Below are 19,332 nucleotides of genomic sequence, written 5' to 3'. Positions count from 1 at the left end.
TAAATGCAAACAAGAAACCTTCTCTGGTGAGATGAACTGACATTTACTTGTCTTTAAAGGAATTACCGCTTCTGAAAGCGGGACTCAAGTCCATCACTAGGCAACCAGAACTGTCAATCATCATCTCGTGCTACTGCGCGAAGCCGGCTCGCCTGCTGCCTGCTCGCAGACTACTCACTCCTAAAAAAGTACTTTAAAGTTTGTTAAATACCGTGACTTACCAATACATTTTAGTATAAAACGCATCTAGCTACCATACCATTAAACTGCATAAATAACACAGCACCGTTTATTGTTGTCAGGGAAAAAATTCAGAACATTTTACGCCGAAGCAGAATTCTACAGTCGTGGCCAAAAGTTTTGAGAATGACACAAATATTAATTTTCAGTCTGCTGCCTCAGTTTGTATGATGGCAATTTGCATATACTCCAGAATGTTATGGAGAGTGATCAGAGATGCAATTAAATGCAAAAATTTCTCTTGCCATGCATATGAACTGAATCCCCAAAAACATTTCCGCTGCATTTCAGCCCTGCCACAAAGGACCAGCTGACATCGTCAGTGATTCTCTCGTTAACACAGGTGTGAGTGTTGACGAGGACAAGGCTGGAGATCACTCTGTCATGCTGATTGACTTCGAATAACAGACTGGAAGCTTCAAACGGAGTGTGGTACTTGGAATCATTGTTCTTCCTCTGTCAAGTATGGTTACCTGCAAGGAAACGTGCCATCATCATTGCTTTGCACAAAAAGGGCTTCACAGGCAAGGATATTGCTGCCATTTAAGATTGCACCTAAATCAACCATTTATCGGATCATCACGAACTTCAAGGAGAGCGGTTCAATTGTTGTGAAGAAGGCTTCAGGGCACCCAAGAAAGTCCAGCAAGCGCCAAGACCGTCTCCTAAAGTTGATTCAGCTGCGGGATCGGGGCACCACCAGTACAGAGCTTGCTCAGGAATGGCAGCAGGCAGGTGTGAGTGCATCTGCACGCACAGTGAGGCGAAGACTTTTGGAGGATGTCCTGGTGTCAAGAAGGGCAGCAAAAAAGCCACTTCTCTCCAGGAAACATCAGGGACAGACTGATATTCTGCCAAATGTACAGGGATTGGACTGCTGAGGACTGGGGTAAAGTCATTTTCTCTGAATCCCCTTTCCGATTGTTTAGGGCATCCGGAAAAAAGCTTGTCCGGAGAAGACAAGGTGAGCGCTACCATCAGTCCTGTGTCATGCCAACAGTAAAGCATCCTAAGACCATTCATTTGTGGGGTTGCTTCTCAGCCAATGGAGTGGGTTCACTCACAATTTTGCCTAAGAACACAGCCATGAATAAAGAATGGTACCAACACATCCTCCGAGAGCAACTTCTCCCAACCATCCAGGTGATGGAGCACCTTGCCAAAAGGCAAAAGTGATTTACTAAGTGGCTCGGGGCACAAAACATCAATATTTTGGGTTCATGGCCAGGAAACTCCCCAGACCTTAATCCCATTGAGAACTTGTGGTCAATCCTCAAGAGGCGGGTGGACAAACAAAAACCCACAAATTCTGAAAAACTCCAAGCATTAATTATGCAAGAATGGGCTGCCATCAGTCAGGATGTGGCCCAGAAGTTAATTGACAGCATGCCAGGGCAGATTGCAGAGGTCTTGAAAAAGAAGGGTCAGCACTGCAAATATTGACTCTTTGCATCAACTTTATGTAATTGTCAATAAAATCCTTTGACACTTATGAAATGCTTGTAATTATACTTCAGTATTCCATAGTAACATCTGACAAAAATATCTAAAGACACTGAAACAGCAAACTTTGTGACACATATTTATTTCCATTCTCAACTTTTGGCCACGACTGTACTGTCTGAAAAGGTACAGACCTGATGCGGCACTTTTTTAAACTGTCTGTTAAGTTATCAATTGTTGCTATCGACACACAACGCATCTACAGTAATACGTCTGTAAAGGGTTGTGGTAGATGTCACTTCATCGCCCGGACCTAGTTGTTCATACATACGTAATAGAACCATTCTGTATTGTAAATTGATGTGGAATTTTGTAATTGTTTTAACGATGTTTCTTATCGTTTTAACATTTTTATTTTTTTTTCAAACATTTAAGGAACATTTTACATTTGTCACATCCCTAATTGTCCTCAAACTTGCTTTTAATGGTCACCAAGACGACCCTCTGATGTTTGTGTTACAAACACATTGTGTCCATAGGCCCCACACAACCATTTTGTGTAGGCTTCTGTCTCTGGCTTGAGTGAATTCATAACCCTGCTATCCTCAAGTGGTCATGAAAGCTATAAGCCATTTCAATCAATTAAGCTGTCACAGAAGCTTTCAAATGGCATATTCCACATACCACAAAGTTTCCGCATTTCTCAGTCTCACGTTTTTAGTCCAGGGTGCCTTTGGCAGAAGTTCTTCAAGTTATTTCAGTTCTGGTTAAACCAGCTGTTTTCTTTATAGTTCCTGAGGCATAGGCGCGTCCCATTCCCTACCAGGTGAACTCTGTGAAACCAGGGCATTGCAGAGTGGAACTGCTTTACACTCACTGAACTTGAATCTGTTACCCAGAGTCAGAGGCGGGGCCAACTTTGTTATTCTATAGTACAGCTAGCAGTAGGCCTAGTGTCTACCTAGCTAGCCATTATCGGCCAAGGGCTAGCACTGTGGGCTCAATATCTGTGTTACGGCACATATTAACATTTACATTTTAGCCATTTAGCAGACGCTCTTATCCAGAGCGACTTACAGTAGTGAATTCATACATTTCATTTCATGCATTTCGTACTGTAGATATGACTGAAATCAGATTGGTGTGAAAATCTGAACTCATCCTTTGGTTTCGTCATCATGGGCTCACCTACCTCTGTAACAGATATACATGGCTGGGGATGTGTCGTGGTGCTGCCTGCCTGCCGGCCAGCCAGGTCTGAATTAAAACAGGCTTTGATGTTTATCAAAGCAGGAAACCAAGGATGATCAAGGTGCAAATGTCCCTTCATTCTCCTGATCCTGCCTCTATTTGATCAGTGCAGCAGAAAATGCAAGGCCGCTGCCAAATCAGCATAAGAATATACTCTTGGCTTACTTTAGTTCTCCCCTTCCTGAGTCTTTCACTTTGATGTGTTCACTGCTTTTAACATCAAAGTGTGGACGAGGCGGACTCTAAAGGGTGTGTTCTTTATGGTTGTTAGACCACGATGGGTGGCACTTTGAGGGGGCGCCGAATTGATAAGTGCACTATTGTTACAGACCGTATCAGCGTCAGATTGGTAAAGTGCTCCAAAACAAATGTTATATTGATAATTCAGTCAAGTGAGTGCATTTTAACCCAACTGGGTGGATGGGGGGGTCTAGTGTTATCTGAAAGGTGAGAATGAATCGGAATTATATAGCGCTTTTCTACAAACTGAGGTACTCAGTGCTTTACATGGTAAGGAGAGAAACTCGCTTCATCCACCACCAACGTGCGGCACTCACGGCAACCATTTTTGTGCCAGAACGCTCACCACACATTAACTATCAGGTGGATGATGAAATGGGGCCAGGTTGGGAATTTTGCCTTATCACCGGTGTTAACACACCTACTCTAAGTGCCATGCGATGATTATTATTATCTTTTTTTTTTTATGACCACAGAGTCAGTACATCCATTTAACGTCCCATCCGAAAGACTGCATCCTATGCAGTGCAATGTCCCCTTCACTGCCCTGGGGCATTGGGATCTCCTTAGACAAGAGAAGAGTGCCCCCTACTGGCCTGCCAACACCACTTCCAGCAGCACTGGTCTCCAATCCAGGGACCAACCAGGACCGACCCTGCTTAGCTTCAGAGGCAAGCCAGCAGTGGAATGCAGGGTAAATGTAATCTTAAAGGTCCTGACATCCTCCTCTCTCTGGTTCTACTGGTCTGTGGCTGCGTTGATTGAAAAGATTTTAAAATGATGACCATGTAAATGTTCAAGAAGATGCAGCCTGATGGGTGAAGAGGTTCGCTGAACATCTGTACTGTTTAGTTGTATTCACAATACACATGAAACAGGGTGTTTCTCAACATGCCTTCTACCCTGCTCCACACCCCCATCCTCACTCCATACATTTTGAGGCACTACGCACTCCCGCGCTATTTCATTACTTTTGAACTTTTTAGAGTAAATTGAGTCATGTTGGTTGCTCATCTATGCTGGACCTTCCTGGATCACGACTACTCTCAGCTGTTATACGTCAAACATTTGTAGATTTAAACGTCTGATTCGGCTTAATATTGCAATATTGTCAGTAAAGCCAATTGACTGTTAATCCGTTTTGTATTATCTACATAGACTAGTGTTGCATGGTATACCGGTACCAGGGTAATATGGTCCCAAAACCTCATGGTACTTATGATACCAACATTTTAGAATACTGTAGTACTGTTTCATAAGATACTACCAAATTTTTTTGTTGTCCCTACCGATCTAAAGAACCCGCTGACGCCTGTTTCTGAAATCTTAGTAGTCAGTTTTGTTTAGACATTCAGTTGAATTTAAGCAACATTAACTAGACTCTTGTATGCGCCGGTCCAATAATGTCCGCTTCACTTTCATGCACCTATCACATGTGGCAGCTGTAATCAGCCAGCCGGCAGCCGGATCCCCTTCCAGCCATCACTCACTCTGTCTGGTCTTCCTGTGGCATTTATTCCTCCATAAATGTTTTTAAAAATATAGCTGGGATGGCGAGTGGGGACGGGATGGCGAGTGGGGACGCAGTCTTCTGTTACATTTGATACATTGGAGCAGCGTGCAGAGCAAGCAAAGTTAATAAATGGTATTATTTCATCCCTGGTATAACCAAGAGCACAGGCCAGTCTGAGTAGACTTTGCAAGTTTGCTGTCACACAGCCTGTGAGTGCTAGAGGACAAATAGGCACAGCTTCGCAAAAGGCATGCTTGCAGCTTACAGCAAAGAAAATTACCAATTTTACCGGAGCTAACCATTTAAAAATATATAATTTCACAAACCATGTCGCTGGCCGTTTGAAACAAATCCCAGGTCTCTAATTATCGGCTTGATAACAATGTTCAGTCATGTTTCCTAGCTAACCTAAATTGATAGTAGGTCTTGGCAAATTTGATTGGCACAGGAAGAAATTAAGTGTCTGCTTTGCTACTCATGAGAAATGAATCCTACCTTTGAATCATATTGGCCTACTGGAAGACTAAACTGTCTCTTTCTGGTGCTCCTTAAATTCTGTTTGGTGCATAAGGTTTTTAAAGTTGGCAGCAGTATGTTTAGGAGTGTTTTTGAGAGCGAGCGAGACGGAGGGAGAGCGTGTGGGTCTGTTTACTGAAGAGTAAAGGTTTCATGCAGTGTTCTCCCTGTATTGCCACGATGATATGCAGATCATTATGCATGTGTATTCCTTCCTCCCATTCGTCCAGACAAATCACAGGTATGCAGTATTCTATTATACAGTGTGAAGTTAAATTCAATACGTGTTGTGTTGATTAGAAGTGTCTTAGATAATTCAATATGTGTTGTATTGAGTAGAAGTGTCTAGATGATAAATCAATACGGGTTGTATTGAGTAGAAGTGTCTAGATAATTCAATACGGGTTGTATTGAGTAGAAGTTTTACATTTTTTAAATTGTATTTATTTCACCTTTATTTAACCAGGTCAGCTAGTTGATAACAAGTTCTCATTTACAACTGCGACCTGGCCAAGATAAAGCAAAGCAGTGCGACACAAACAACAGAGTTACACACGGAATAAACAAGCGTACAGTCAATAACACAATAGAAAAAAGAAAGTCTATATACATTGTGTGCAAATGACGTGAGGTAAGGCAATAAATAGGCCATAGCAAGTAATTACAATTTAGCAAATTAACACTGGAGTGATAGATGTGCAGATGATGATGTGCAAGTAGAAAGAGCGTAGCTATTTGAATATGAATATATTCATATAATATATTGAATATCATTGCCAGGTTTTTGGTGTAGCACATGCTCAATTAGTTTTAAAAAACAGTCGTTGGGGGATGGGGCAAACAGGACGCTAGGCCAATCTGAATTTCCCCCCGTAATATTGCGATACTACTCGGTATTGTGATACTACCTGGTATCGTTAGTAAAATGTTGGTGTCGTGACAACACTAACATAGACATTGTAACGAAAGTAACTAGCTAGCTAACTTTAGCAAGAGACAACTTGTTTTAACTTTATGCATTAGCTGGCAACATACTTTATCATTAACATAAAATATTAGCGTAGACAATGACCAGACTTGTTTACTAGCAAAAGTTAATTTGCTAGTGCTGTAACTATAGGTTGTTAACCCTCATGATCCATGGTTAGAAACTTAGCTAGCCAACTAACTTGGTAACTGACGCATGCTTGGGATAGTTCTTCCAATAGCCCTTATGGTAATAATATGAAGTGCTGTGTCGTGACCTGCCTGCCTGTCTGTCTGTCCTTCAGTTTGCAGTGAACATGTTCAGGACATTGCCTCCATCATCCAACCCCACAGGGGCTGAGTTTGACCCAGAGGAGGATGAGCCCACGCTAGAGGCCGCATGGCCACACCTCCAGGTAAACACGCACACAGCATAACGCACAGCCACGCACACCGCATAACGCACGGCCACGCACACCGCATAACGCACGGCCACGCACACCGCATAACGCACGGCCACGCACACCGCATAAGGCACGGCCACGCACACCGCATAAGGCACGGCCACGCACACCGCATAAGGCACGGCCACGCACACCGCATAAGGCACGGCCACGCACACCGCATAAGGCACGGCCACGCACACACACACACACACGCACACACGCAGTCACGCGCGCTTGGGGCGTACACAGTCGCTTAAAAAGCAAATGAACACGTGCGCTGTTTCATACCACTGATGTGTATACCTCTGCTCCTCTTTCTCCAGCTCGTCTACGAGTTCTTCCTCCGGTTTCTGGAGTCTCCAGACTTTCAACCAAATGTGGCCAAGAAGTATATCGACCAGAAATTTGTAATGCAGGTAGCTAAGCACTGGACCTTTTCTCACTGGAAGTAAATAAACAGGATGTGAGATTGTGTGAGAGTACATGTGATCTAAGGTCACCTGCTGCGTTGTCTCCACAGCTATTAGACCTGTTTGACAGTGAAGACCCCAGGGAAAGGGACTTTCTGAAGACCACTCTGCATCGCATCTACGGAAAGTTCCTGGGCCTGAGAGCGTACATCAGGAAACAGATCAATAACATATTCTATAAGTGAGTGAATGGTCATAATACTGTACTATGAAATTGCATTGTCATACACTGAGTGTACAAACATTAAGAACACCTGCTCTTTCCATGACAGACTGACCAGGCGATTCCAGGTGAAAGCTACAGTGTGATCCCTTGTTGATGTCACCTGTTACATCCACTTCAATCAGTGTAGATGAAGGGGAGGAGACGGGTTAAAGAAGGATGTTTAAGCCTTGAGACGTTCAATGGGAAAAACCAAACATTTAAGGGCCTTTGAACGGGGAGACACTTAACATGGCGAATGCCAATGTTTAAATGACCATTTATTGAACTGCTCTGTTCGGCTTTTGACATTGTCATTTCTTTCCAGGTTCATTTATGAAACAGAACGTCATAACGGAATAGCAGAGTTATTGGAAATATTAGGAAGGTATGTGTTTCTTTAATCGTTTTTGTGCCTATATTGTTTTGTGTATCAGAAATATTACATTGCTGATTACAACCTTCAAATCCTTCTGTTTGCAGCATAATCAATGGCTTTGCCTTACCGTTGAAAGAGGAGCACAAGATTTTCCTGTTGAAAGTGTTGCTGCCTTTACACAAAGTCAAGTCCCTTAGTGTCTATCACCCACAGGTAGCTATCCCTAACTACCTTTGGTTTCAAACACGTTACTGTTAATGACCCTACAGTTAAAGCCTTAGGCCTGCTATACAATAAACCTTTTGATTTAGGCCTATATGTGTTATAGGTTGTAATAAGCGTTTATTTGTTGTATTAAGCGGTGTCGACATGATGGTTGTATGTACTTAATCTGCTTTTTTGTTTCTCTGTCTTTTCTAGCTGGCTTATTGCGTGGTGCAGTTTCTAGAGAAGGACAGCACTCTCACAGAACCGGTAAGACATCTTGCTGTTCGCTGGGCAAAAATCACCATTCCCCCATGGAATGCGTGAGATTAGTACTTTGCTCCAATGCTGGCTTAGTGTTCATGTGTGAATCTTCTCCATAGACAGTGATGGCTCTGTTAAAGTACTGGCCAAGACCCACAGCTCCGTGTGACTGGTTAGTTAGACCCACAGCTCCGTGTGACTGGTTAGTTAGACCCACAGCTCTGTGGGTGTGACTGGTTAGTTAGACCCACAGCTCTGTGGGTGTGACTGGTTAGTTAGACCCACAGCTCTGGGGGTGTGACTGGTTAGTTAGACCCACAGCTCTGGGGGTGTGACTGGTTAGTTAGACCCACAGCTCTGGGGGTGTGACTGGTTAGTTAGACCCACAGCTCTGGGGGTGTGACTGGTTAGTTAGACCCACAGCTCTGTGGGTGTGACTGGTTAGTTAGACCCACAGCTCCGTGGTGTGACTGGTTAGTTAGACCCACAGCTCCGTGGGTGTGACTGGATAGTTAGACCCACTGCTCTGTGGGTGTGACTGGATAGTTAGACCCACTGCTCTGTGGGTGTGACTGGATAGTTAGACCCACTGCTCTGTGGGTGTGACTGGATAGTTAGACCCACTGCTCTGTGGGTGTGACTGGATAGTTAGACCCACTGCTCTGTGGGTGTGACTGGATAGTTAGACCCACTGCTCTGTGGGTGTGACTGGATAGTTAGACCCACTGCTCTGTGGGTGTGACTGGATAGTTAGACCCACTGCTCTGTGGGTGTGACTGGATAGTTAGACCCACTGCTCTGTGGGTGTGACTGGATAGTTAGACCCACTGCTCTGTGGGTGTGACTGGATAGTTAGACCCACTGCTCTGTGGGTGTGACTGGATAGTTAGACCCACTGCTCTGTGGGTGTGACTGGATAGTTCAGTATTAATGTATGACTTTAATCTTCTCCTGTAGACGGTGATGGCTCTGTTGAAGTACTGGCCAAAGACGCACAGTCCAAAGGAGGTGATGTTCCTCAATGAGCTGGAGGAAATCCTGGACGTCATCGAACCCTCTGAGTTCGTCAAGGTCATGGAGCCTCTCTTCAGACAGCTGGCCAAGTGTGTGTCCAGCCCTCACTTCCAGGTGTGTGTTTGATCTGGTGGAACTCATGCAGTGTGTGTGTTGTGCATGTCCATGCTTGTGTGTGGTTATCTGTGCTATGGTGTGGCCTGACCAGGCATCCCTCTCTCTGTGTGTGTATCAGGTGGCAGAGAGAGCGCTGTACTACTGGAACAATGAGTACATCATGAGTCTGATCAGTGACAATGCTGCCAGGATCCTCCCTATCATGTTCCCCTCGCTCTACCTCAACTCCAAGACCCATTGGAACAAGTGAGCCACTCTGCTAACAACTACCTAACTACCTACCACTATGGAGCAGACTCTCTCCGTCTCTCTGTTGCTGCCCTGTGAAAAGAAGTAAACATCGGTCCGTATGTATGGTTAATGTGTGTGTGTGTGTGTGTGCAGGACGATCCACGGTCTGATCTACAACGCCCTGAAGCTCTTCATGGAGATGAACCAGAAGCTGTTTGATGACTGCACACAGCAGTTCAGAACAGAGAAGAACAAGTAAGACTACTTTACCTCTAAACACACACTGAATAAAACCTTTGTCATAACTGTTCATTAATTCGCAACGTCCACCCACAGTTTCATTCTATGTCTGTCTCCAGTTAGCAGATTTCATCTTGAAATGACTCTGAAATGACTGTTGCGCTGTCGTTGTCTGTTGCGCTGTCGTTGTCTGTTGCGCTGTCGTTGTCTGTTGCGCTGTCGTTGTCTGTTGCGCTGTCGTTGTCTGTTGCCGTGTCTGTTCCCCCGTCGTTGCCGTGTCTGTTCCCCCGTCGTTGCCGTGTCTGTTCCCCCGTCGTTGTGTGATCTGTTCCCCCGTTTCTCTAAACCTGTCGTTGTCTGATCTCTGTTCCCGTGTCTCTCTAAACCTGTTGTGTGAAGAGAAAAGGCCAAGTGGAAAGAGAGAGAGGAGGCGTGGGTGAAGATTGAGAATCTGGCCAAGTCCAACCCCCAGGTGAGCTCCAAACATCTCTCTTTGTGTGTTTTAATCCCTGTTGTCTCTTGCTCTCTCAAACATTTTAGTCATTTAGCAGATGCTCTTATCCAGAGCGACTAACAGTAGTGAGTGCATATATTTTCGTACTGGTCCCCCATGAGAATCAAACCCACAACCCTGGTGTTGCAAGCACCATGCTCTACCAACTGAGCCAGTAGTTTTGCCACTAGTCCTCCACCACAGAACAGCCCAGGCAGCACCAGATACGTAGGTGTATTCTATGGCTCAGAACCCAACAACCAGAAATCATCTGACTCATGGATTTGACCAAATGATCTATATCATTATCTTTGGTTTTGGGAGTTCCTCACCTCTCTGGCTCGGTTTACTTCCTGGTGTCTCATTATAATCCTACCCTCCTCTCTCTCGCTGTGTTTAGTTCCTGGTGTACGTGGACCCGTCAGACCTGGGTAGTCCTATGGAGACAGACGGACCAATGATGGAGGATGTTAACATCTTGAAGAAGACCATAGAGGAAGAAGCCACACAGGTACTGTGTGTTGGTGGTACGGGGGGGGGCAGGCGGGCTAGTGTGCTATTCCTCTGTCGTCCTCCATGCAGTCAGTGCATTGAATTAGACTGTTCATGTGAAGGTCCAGAGCAGTCTCCTGAGCTGTATGCAATGTAGCATCAGAATCTGGTGCTTCCTGTCACACATTGTTGCAGTTTTAACCCTCTAGAGTCTAAGCCTGGGTGGGGGGTGTTCTAAGCTAACATTATGGAATTGTTCAAGATGGTCATACCAAGTATCATTTAGCTATTAGGTTTTTAATTTAAAGGCCCCTGAAGGTATAGGGTGATATCGGCGGATGCGGTATTTTGAGACGCCGCCCATGCAAAAAACATATCTCAAGCTTAAACAGTCAGATGATGATGGGTATTTTTTATTATTGTGTTAATTAGATTTCCGCGGGGGTGCAGAAATTGTAGGCTAAGGGTTAACTTCTTACGGCTGAAATCCCGTTAACGGGATTGATATGACAACAGCCAGTAAAAGTGCAGAACGTCAAATTCAAAACAGCAAAAATCCATAATTAAAATTCCTCAAACATACAAGTATTATACACCATTTTAAAGATAAGATTCTCATTAATCCAACCGCAGTGTCTGATTTCAAAAAGGCTTTACAGCGAAAGCACACCAAACGATTGTTTGGTCAGCACCTAGTCACAAAAAAAACATACAGCCATTTTTCAGCCAACGAGAGGAGTCACAAAAAGCAGAAATAGAGATAAAATGAATCACTAACCTTTTATCTTCATCAGATGGCACTCATAGGACTTCATGTTACACAATACATGTAGGTTTTGTTCAATAAAGTTCATATTTATATCCAAAAATCTCAGTTTACATTGGTGCGTTATGTTCAGTAATGTTTTGCCTCCAAAACCCACGGTGACTTTGCAGAGAGCCACATCAATTTACAGAAATACTCATCATAAACTTTGATAAAATATACAAATGTTATGCACAGAATTAAAGACACACTTCTCCTTAATGCAACCGCTGTGTCAGATTTCAAAAAAGCTTTACAGCCAAAGCAAACTTTGCAATAATCTGAGTACAGCGCTCAGACATTAAAACAATCCATATAGATACCCGCCATTTTGGAGTCAACAGAAGTCACAAATACCATTATAAATATTCACTTACCTTTGATCTTCATCGGAATGCACTCCCAGGAATCCCAGTTCCACAATAAATGTTTGTTTTGTTCGATAAAGTCCATCCTTTTATGTCCAAATACCTCCTTTTTGTCTGCGCGTTCAGTAGAGTAATGCAAATGCACTGTGCTCGCGCTGTAAGTTCAAACAAAAAGTCAAAGTTATATTACAGTTCGTAGAAACATGTCTAACGATGTATAGAATCAATCTTTAGGATGTTTTTATCATTAATATTCCAACCGGACGATTCCTTTGTCTTCAGAAATGAAAAGGAACACGCCTAACTCTCACGGGAGTGCGCGCGATTGAGCTCATGTCATTGTCTCAGTCATCTGATTCCAATGGCTCTTATTCTCTCCCCATTCACAGTAGAAGCATGAAACAACGTTCTAAAGACTGTTGACACCTAGTGGAAGCCTTAGGAAGTGCAAAATGACCCCACAGACACTGTATACTGGATAGGCAATCACTTGACAAACTACAAGCCTCAGATTTCCCACTTCCTGGTTGGATTTTTCTCAGGTTTTTGCCTGCCATATGAGTTCTGTTATACTCACAGACATCATTCAAACAGTTTTAGAAACGTCAGTGTTTTCTATCCAAATCTACTAATAATATGCATATCTTAGCTTCTGGGCCTGAGAAGCAGGCAGTTTACTCTGGGCACCTTCTTCATCCAAGCTACTCAATACTGCCACCCATCCATAAGAAGTTAAGAGGGGTGGAGACAGACGTGTAGGAACAGGAGTAGTGCAGCATGGGTAGGAGTAGAAGTACGCCACTCACAGCCCTCTCCTCACCACCTGCCCAGGCTGTGTCATAAATGGCACCATATCCCCTATACAGTGCACTACTTTCAACAGAGCCCTATGGGCCCTGGTACAAAGTAGTGCACTACATATGGAATAGGGTGCCATTTGGGACGCAATGTAGGTTGTAGAGGAGAGGGACAGGGTCGGGGAGAGGGCTGTGGGTGACGTACTTATCGACAGAATTAGTTATCTATAGGCAGGCTCACATTTCTAAGGCAGGGGAGAGCTGACAGTAATGTCTACTATAGTGTACACTTCATACAGGACTACTACATGTCTAGGACATGATGTATTGGGCTGAGTTGGGTAAACAATATGAAGCACTGAGTTGAGATCTAGTCAAGACATGATAGACCTAGTTTAACGTGCTATTTGAATTGTAGCGGCACTGAGGACTATCAAGGACTAGAGAAGGTTTATTTAGGTTGATGAACTCTCTGGATGTGTAACTGTGCCCCCATCTCTTGGAGAAGAGGATGTGTGATCACTCTGCCTCCATAAGACCAGGCAGTACTTCTAGCAATCAAACAATTGGAGGTCATTCATTATCAAAGGTGTGAGCGAGAAACAAGGATGCACCATAGTGCCCACAAAGCTCATCACTAAGCTAAGGACCCTGGGACTAAACACCTCCCTCTGCAACTGGATCCTGTACTTCCTCATGGTCGCACCCAGGTGGTAAGGGTAGGCAACAACACATCTGCCGCGCTGATCATCAACACAGGGGCCCCTCAGGGGTGCTTGCTTAGTCCCTTCCTGTTCATCCACAACTGCGTGGTCAAGCATGACTCCAACACCATCGTTAATCAATCAATCAGATGTATTTATAAAGCCCTTTTTACATCAGCCGATGTCACAAAGTGCTGTACAGAAACCCAGCCTATAAACACAAACAGCAAAAAAACTGTTGTATTCGGCACGTGATAAATCAAATTGGATTGGATTTAGCTACTTAGCTGGGATCCTTAATGGTGAAACATTTACGTCCGTTTGGGATATTACAACAGAAGTTCCTGCTAACAAAGAACCAGTTGTTTTTTTCCCTCTATCACTGCATGTGCAATAGAACAGCAGAATAAGTGATGCATCTCTTTTTTCCTAAATTGCACCTCATGTCCACAAAGCAAAAAAAAAAGTCTGGGATGGATAGTCGCGATGCTTCCCCTAACGCATACTCCAACTTCAACCGTTGGCGACTAAGAGTCCGACGTTTATGCAAATTAGCAGCGGCTTAATAACAATCAGGGAAGGGAGGGTTTAGCTTGCTTGCGTAGACACCGCGCTGAATAGGCTAACAGCCAGCGCAACGTCGTACATGCTATTTGGAGAATACATCCACATAGGGTGATCTCCGCCATTCCTTACTACTTTGTAGATTTTGGTTTGACTGGAGTGTAACTGTTCTCCCTCTCCCCGACAGCTCCAGAGGAACGAGCGTAAGGAGCGTGTGCTGGTCAGGAGGAAGTCTGAGCTGCCTCAGGACATCTCCACCGTCAAGGCCCTAGAGACGCACCGGAGGGCCAATGATATGGTCACACCACACGACGGACACTAAAGACCCCACACACACGTACAGACAGTCTCTCACACACACACACGTACGTACAGACAGTCTCACATACAGTCAGACACCATATACTGACACAGACCAGCCCCCAGAGGCCCAGAACAGCACAGACAAGGTCCAGACCAGAATAGAACAAAACAGAATGGCCTGGCTGAAAGAAGCTGCAGCGCAGACAACTCCACCAGTCCAACTCTGAATTGTTCCCCAGTTCGCTCCAGCCCTGCCCAGAGATGTCAATGGCACAGGACTGTATGGCATAACCACCAAACATGACATTGTTCCCCTCGCCCTCCCTCCCTCTCTCTGTCTTGTAAAAGCAGTCCCCTTCTGGTCATTTTTCTCAGGTCTTCTGTTATTGTTTTAATTTGTTGGTTTCTTTCTGTTTTTCTCTCATCCTCATTCTAGATGTCATGTGCACTGACAATAGGACTGGCAGACAGACATGTATTATAGATGTATACTGTACGTAATGGGTGAAGGAGGAAGCAGTTTAGTCTCTCTCGCTCTCTTAGCATGGAGAGGAAAGCACAGTCCTTCTCTCTCATGTTTATTCTTTGTTGCCTAGTTACTGCTGCTATTGCCATAAGCGTAATCTTTCTCTTGTGTTCTGCTAGGATTGATTTGATGGGAGGGGAATTATTGGGGACAGTCAAGAGACGTAATAAAGTTGTGGCTCTAAATGTGCTGGCCTGAGTGAAAGGGGGGTTCTGTCCACTGGACATCAGCTGGTCTGTACAGACCTAGTTTGGTGCCAACCTCACTTGCTTTTTCTTGCTTTTTTTAAACTTATCCACACGTTCTTAGCTGTATGATATTGTAGGCAATACGTTGGCCCAGGTTGCAGTGTGTTTGGTTGGTTCGAACAATGGTTAACGGTTTTCTAAGACTGAGGGCACAGCACATCAATTGTTTTCTGGATCCATTGGAGTTTACTGTCCATGTGAACACGTCACTCCCATTCCCTGTCGGTCTGTTTTTGTCTTCATTCATAATCAGTATTGATCAAGACATCCAGGTCATGTTAGTGTTGTGAAAGCTGAGGTCTGTGTTCTAGTTGTGTTTCCAGCCTCCCATTGAGCTGTAGTGTGTGAGTGGGAGGAGCTGTACTGGGCTACACAGAGGAATACCTGCTCCCCACTGTTTTCTACTCTTCATAACCAAGACCCCTCTCTTTCTGATGTTGCTTTTATACGTTGGTAAGTAGTAACCTAGTTCAGTCATATAAAGATCATTCTGTCTGTAGTCAGTCAGTATTCATCACAAGCCTTTCCTTTCATAGTGCCTTTAATGTACAAGCGGCTAAACTGAGTAGAATAGCAGTGTTATGTGAATGCAGAACCATCTTGAATTTAGCATTAGCTTCCCAACAGACCAGAGACACACGTTGAAACACAATGGCACACACACCCACCCACAGTATTTAGTATGTGTTTAGGGCAATGTTTAGTGTAAAACGCATTCGGGCTGTTTTTGTTAAATCTACAAAGCAGGTCAATGATTGTGGTCAAGCTAGAGAGGAGTGGGTAAGCCCCAAAGACTTAACATAGAAGCACTTCCTGATAAAACTTGAAGAATAAAAACCCAAGATCCAAAATGAATTAATCATTCGTGCTGTTTGGTCTGTTTAGTTACGTCAGTTCCTCTGTGTGCCTGATGAAAAATGTGTAGAGAAGGATGCTTCTCATTCAACCTGATTTTATTACCCCTCGCCCTGTTCCATTTAGGATGTCCCCCCAAATGGCACCTTATTTCCCTAGAGCCCTATGGACCGTGATCGAAAGAAGTGCACTATATAGGAAATAGTGTGCCATTTAAGATGCAGGCAGAGTATTGATGTGATACAACACCATTGTTTGAGTCCCCAGACAGACATGCACTCTGGCTGTATCCCTGTAGAGAAGCTCTGTGTGTGTGAGACACTACTTCTGGATGTGTGCAGGGTCTTTTCCATTGCCTGCAAAAACTCTGTTCAGATTGAATGTGCAAATTGTAAATATACTACTATTACTATCACGATGTTTCGCTGTCTCTTTCTAGATTTATTTTCTTTGTCTTAAAGAATAACATTCACCATACATTTATGCCACCCCCCCTCCCAAACTATTTTGCTGTAAAATTACTAAAAGGAGGTATAGAGTGCTTTTATAGCTGGCACAAACAAAACTGGATGGCACCAGGGTTTGGGTCAATTTAGGAAGTCATCTGAAATACAAATTTTCCTCATTGCTTCACAGAGGAGAATTGTAATTTCAGTTGACTGAATGTGAATGGATCCCTGGCTGTTCCCAGTGTCCTGAGAGCAGAGAGGACTCTGTTGGTGACTGTTGTTCTTCATCAAATTGCTTTAATATTGTAGCCTCTGGCGCGCTCTATATTTTACTTAGTGCATTCGGAAAGTATTCAGACCCCTTGACTTTTTCAACATTTTGTTACGTTACAGCCTAATTCTAAAATGTATTAAGTTGTTTTTCCCCTTATCGATCTACTCACAATACCCCATAATGACAAAGCAGAAACCGTTTTTTAGAAATTTGTGCAAATTTGTATAAAACAAAAAAGGCTATCACATTTACATAAGTATTCAGACCCTTTACTCAGTAATTTGTTGAAGCACCTTTAGCAGTGATTACAGCCTTCAGTCTCCTTGGGTATGACGCTACAAGCCTGGCACACCTGTATTTGGGGAGGTTCTCCCGTTCCTCTCTGCAGATCCTCTCAAGCTCTGTCAGGTTGGATGGGGAGCGTCGCTGCACAGATATTTTCAGGTCTCCCCAGAGATGTTCGATTGGGTTCAAGTCCGGGCTCTGGTTGGGCCATTCAAGGTCATTGAGACTTGTCCCGAAGCCACTCCTGCATTGTCTTGGCTGTGTGCTTAGGGTCGTTGTCCTGCTGGAATGTGAACCTTCACCACAGTCTGAGGTCCTGAGCGCTCTGGAACAGGTTTTCATCAATGATCTCTCTACTTTTCTCTGTTCATTTTGCCTCAATCCTGACTAGTCTCCCAGTCCCTGCCGCTGAAAAACATCCCCACAGCATGATGCTGCCACCATACTACCATGTAGGGATGGTGCCAGGTTTTCTCCAGACGCTTGGTATTCCGGCCAAAGAGGTTGATCTTTGGTTCATCGGAGCAGAGAATCTTGTTTCTCATGGTCTGAGAGTCTTTAGGTGCTTTATGGCGAACTCCAAGTGGGCTGTCATGTGCCTTTTTACTGAGGAGTGGCTTTCTTCTGGCAACTCTACCGTAAAGGTCTGATTGGTGGAGTGCTGCAGAGATGGTTGTCCTTCTGGAAGGTTCTCCCATCTCCACAGAGGAACTCTGGAGCTCTGTCAGTGACCATCGGATTCTTGGTCACATCCCTGACCAAGGCCCTTCTCCCCAGATTGCCGAGTGGCCAGCTCTAGGAAGAGTCTTGGTGGTTCCAAACTTCCTCTATTTAAGAATGGAGGCCACTGTGTTCTTGGGGACCTTCAATGCTGCAGAAATGTTTTGGTACCCTTCCCCAGATCTGTGTCTCAACACAATCCTGTCTCGGCGCTCTACGGACAATTCCTTCAACCTCATGGCTTGGTTTTTGCTCTGACATGCACTGTAAACTGTGGGACCTTATATAGACAGGTGTGTGCCTTTCCAAATCATGTCCAATCATGTGAATTTACCACAGGTGGACTCCAATCAAGTTGTAGAAACAACTCAAGGATGATCAATAGAAACAGGATGCACCTGAGCTACATTTTTTCTCATAGCAAAGGGTCTGAATACTTATGTAAATAAGGTATTTCTGTTATAAATTAGTAAACATTTCTAAACGATTTTCGCTTTGTCATTATGGGGTTCTGTGTAGATTGCTCAGGATTTTTTTTTAATCCATTTTAGAATAAGGCTAATGTAACAATGTGGAAAAGTCAAGAGTTCTGAATACTTTGCGGAGGCACTGTATGGTTTTGTTTATTTTGAAAATAATGATTCTGCAAGTGTCTTTTGGTATGCACCCTGTATGATAATTGGCCTCATCTAATATTGTACATATAATGTACTTTTATTTTGTTATAGCTACTACATGGTAGATGTAATATTTTGTACAGAAAACAAAGGTTATTAGCTACCACAGTTGGGATGTGGCACAGACGTCAACACAACATGTGGCCTATATGCATTTAGAACAGTTTGGAATTTGGATTCTACTATTTTTTTATCGATTTGTAATCCAAGACTTTCTTTGTTTCAGCATTTTAAAAGTATGTGATGAGTTCCTACATACATCAGCATTATGTGTGTGCTTTTATCCGAAATCTCCAGTGGTGTACATCTATCTAGCTGTATATGGTAAATAAAGAGAACATGTGAGTTTTTATATTTTCATCCTAGAACAGGCATAGAGTGCTTTCATGATTTGCCGCCTAATTCCTCCTTCACTACCCTTGGAAGCCTGTGTGACGATTTGGAAGGATGGCCATGTGAGACTACTCCTTGACGAACTACATCCCCATCCTTATTTAGTTCTGTATCCATGGACACGGATGACCACTTATCAAGGTTTCCAACTTCTCTCCATCACTCAGACTCTGGAGATTGCCTGACTAGCCTATTATATCTCACACAACACATCACCCCAGAGAGAATATGTACATCTAGAAGCTTGTTTTTGAATCCTTAATACAGTAAAAGGCATACACTGACTCATACCCGAAAACATTTTATAGCGGTGCTGTCTATCGGAGAGTAAACTATAAAATACAATTGTGCACTAATTATGCTCCCGAACATTTAAGTGACTTCCTTTTGATGCTTTTTGCAAACAATACCGATTACGTTAACACCTGAGCTGTTTTATTGACTCTTCCAATATCTAGAATACAATTTACAATGAACCTATGGTTAAGTCTGCAGGTATAATGCATAATTTTTTTTTTATGGATAAAAATGGGGTTTAGGTGGTGGGTTACCAAATGTAACTGTTTTAAGGCAAATTTCTTGCAATTCTACACATTTGGCCTTTTGGTGGAAATAAAATGTTGCAATTTAAAGCAATTTTTCC

The 19,332-nt window shown here is 43.7% G+C and overlaps 1 protein-coding gene across 3 annotated transcripts in view; it reads left to right on the top strand.

Moving 5' to 3' along the window:
• The window catches only part of LOC115168369 (serine/threonine-protein phosphatase 2A 56 kDa regulatory subunit gamma isoform), a 42,057-nt gene extending 25,751 nt beyond the window's left edge, over positions 1-16,306 (top strand). For all 3 annotated transcript variants that reach the window (XM_029723689.1, XM_029723603.1, XM_029723778.1), the window contains 12 exons: positions 6,475-6,585; positions 6,939-7,031; positions 7,136-7,266; positions 7,616-7,675; positions 7,771-7,879; positions 8,087-8,140; positions 9,092-9,262; positions 9,384-9,511; positions 9,650-9,751; positions 10,136-10,208; positions 10,630-10,740; positions 14,147-16,306. In XM_029723689.1, the coding sequence (XP_029579549.1) occupies positions 6,475-6,585; positions 6,939-7,031; positions 7,136-7,266; positions 7,616-7,675; positions 7,771-7,879; positions 8,087-8,140; positions 9,092-9,262; positions 9,384-9,511; positions 9,650-9,751; positions 10,136-10,208; positions 10,630-10,740; positions 14,147-14,281 (1,278 nt within the window). In that variant the 3' untranslated portion in view covers positions 14,282-16,306. The remainder of the gene's footprint in view (positions 1-6,474; positions 6,586-6,938; positions 7,032-7,135; positions 7,267-7,615; positions 7,676-7,770; positions 7,880-8,086; positions 8,141-9,091; positions 9,263-9,383; positions 9,512-9,649; positions 9,752-10,135; positions 10,209-10,629; positions 10,741-14,146) is intronic.
• Positions 16,307-19,332: the final 3,026 nt, after the last annotated feature.

This window comes from Salmo trutta, chromosome 1 (genome assembly GCF_901001165.1).
Source record: "Salmo trutta chromosome 1, fSalTru1.1, whole genome shotgun sequence".
NCBI classification, from domain to species: Eukaryota; Metazoa; Chordata; class Actinopteri; order Salmoniformes; family Salmonidae; genus Salmo; species Salmo trutta.
The sequence above is the reverse complement of the archived record's forward strand: the minus strand, read 5'-3'. Positions and strand labels throughout refer to the sequence as shown.